Below are 1,472 nucleotides of genomic sequence, written 5' to 3'. Positions count from 1 at the left end.
CTTGGTGTTTCTTCATTGAGCCAATCAGAATCCCCCAAGGTTGAGTCTAGCCAATCGGAGCTTACGAGGGGAGGCCCTCCCGGCTATTGTGTTGCGATCCAGACAAACATCACCAAAAGGAGGCAGGTTTGGGTTCAACCTGACAGCTGGTCAATCCAATGAAGAAACCTCGGTGGAGGCCAGGAAAAGGCTGCGCCCCACCCCAATGAAATTACCCAATCAAAGTATCCCGTGAGACAACAGATGCTGCCAATCACGAAAGGATCCTGCTGGCCAATTTCAGTGTAGCAGGTGTGTTTCTGTAGCTTTGAGTATTGACACAACCGGGGAAGAAATGCTGGCATCCGAGCAAACTAAGGCTAAAATCAGATACCCCCTCCCCATATCTTAACTCTGACTCTAGAAAAACCTGATCTGACCAGTTTGTGGACGTTATCCGGTTTACACTGAACAGATGGGTACATTCCTACCATCACACACACATAATATCCCTATGGAGCACTTCGATAATCCTGTGGCTACTGTGCGTTTTGGAATATGGCTGCTGAAACAAGACACAAACAGAGAAAGTTTTAGGTCTTCCTTTTCTGAAGCAAAGGAAATAAATGGCAAGGTTGTAACTATGTCCCAGGTCTCTCATCAAAGAAATCGCTCATGCTACTACTCAAAAGTTCCAAGTGTGTTCAACTCTTGCAAGATAATGCTTACCTAAATTCTCTCAAAATTAATAGCTAAACACTTTGTGCTAATTAAATAAAAATTAGAAATCATGAAAGAGCCTGCACACTATCTTAACCATGCTAGTAAAATGCCAGTCTTTTATTAGTCATTGCTTTCAGTCATATTTTTGCCCTAAATACATGTTTAAAAGTTGAATGTTGTATATTATGTTAATAACACACTATATCAAAATATCAAACATTATTTTAATAACACCAATTAAATGGTACAGTTTTAACATATGTAAAAAGTGAATCCTTACAAAATTTTAATGCTAGAATAAACATTTCAGAAATGGTTCTAGAGAGCCTTAAAAGTTAACACATATTTTTAAAAAGCTTTAAAATGGAAGGCAGATTGTATTCAGTGGATAATGAGCAGAATCAATGGTGACATTTATACTTTGGTTTAGCCAAAAGTTCCCTTGGATTTAGCTCAGGTAAACACAATATAATAGCTAAAACTTTCATTAGTGTAATAACTGTGTGAGCCACAAAATAATTTTCAGAGGTACAAAAAGCACACCTTCAAATAATAATACAGTATATTTTAGTTTAAATGTTGAGAACTACGAATCTGCATAAGAAAAATAATTTTTAGGTCTGTTCCTGTGGTTCACTAACTCTCTTTCTTTTTGTCACTGACTCTTGACTAGAAGATTCCAAGAGATGAAGGACCTGTCAAAAGAAAACAACTACTTAGAGACTTTCCAGTTTAATTTTCCTTCCTTCCTTCTTTCTTTTTTTCCTCCC

The 1,472-nt window shown here is 37.5% G+C and overlaps 1 protein-coding gene across 1 annotated transcript in view; it reads right to left on the bottom strand.

Annotated features, from left to right (window-relative positions):
- Positions 1 to 913: 913 nt before the first annotated feature.
- The window catches only part of Hormad1 (HORMA domain containing 1), a 29,272-nt gene continuing 28,713 nt past the window's right edge, over positions 914 to 1,472 (bottom strand). Inside the window, exon 14 of the mRNA XM_052731261.1 lies at positions 914 to 1,397. Within this exon, the coding sequence (XP_052587221.1) occupies positions 1,317 to 1,397 (81 nt within the window). The 3' untranslated portion in view covers positions 914 to 1,316. The remainder of the gene's footprint in view (positions 1,398 to 1,472) is intronic.

This window comes from Peromyscus californicus, unplaced genomic scaffold (assembly GCF_007827085.1).
Source record: "Peromyscus californicus insignis strain IS unplaced genomic scaffold, ASM782708v3 Scaffold_9__1_contigs__length_137607984, whole genome shotgun sequence".
NCBI lineage: Eukaryota > Metazoa > Chordata > Mammalia > Rodentia > Cricetidae > Peromyscus > Peromyscus californicus.
This window is presented reverse-complemented; position numbering and strand designations above follow the sequence as displayed.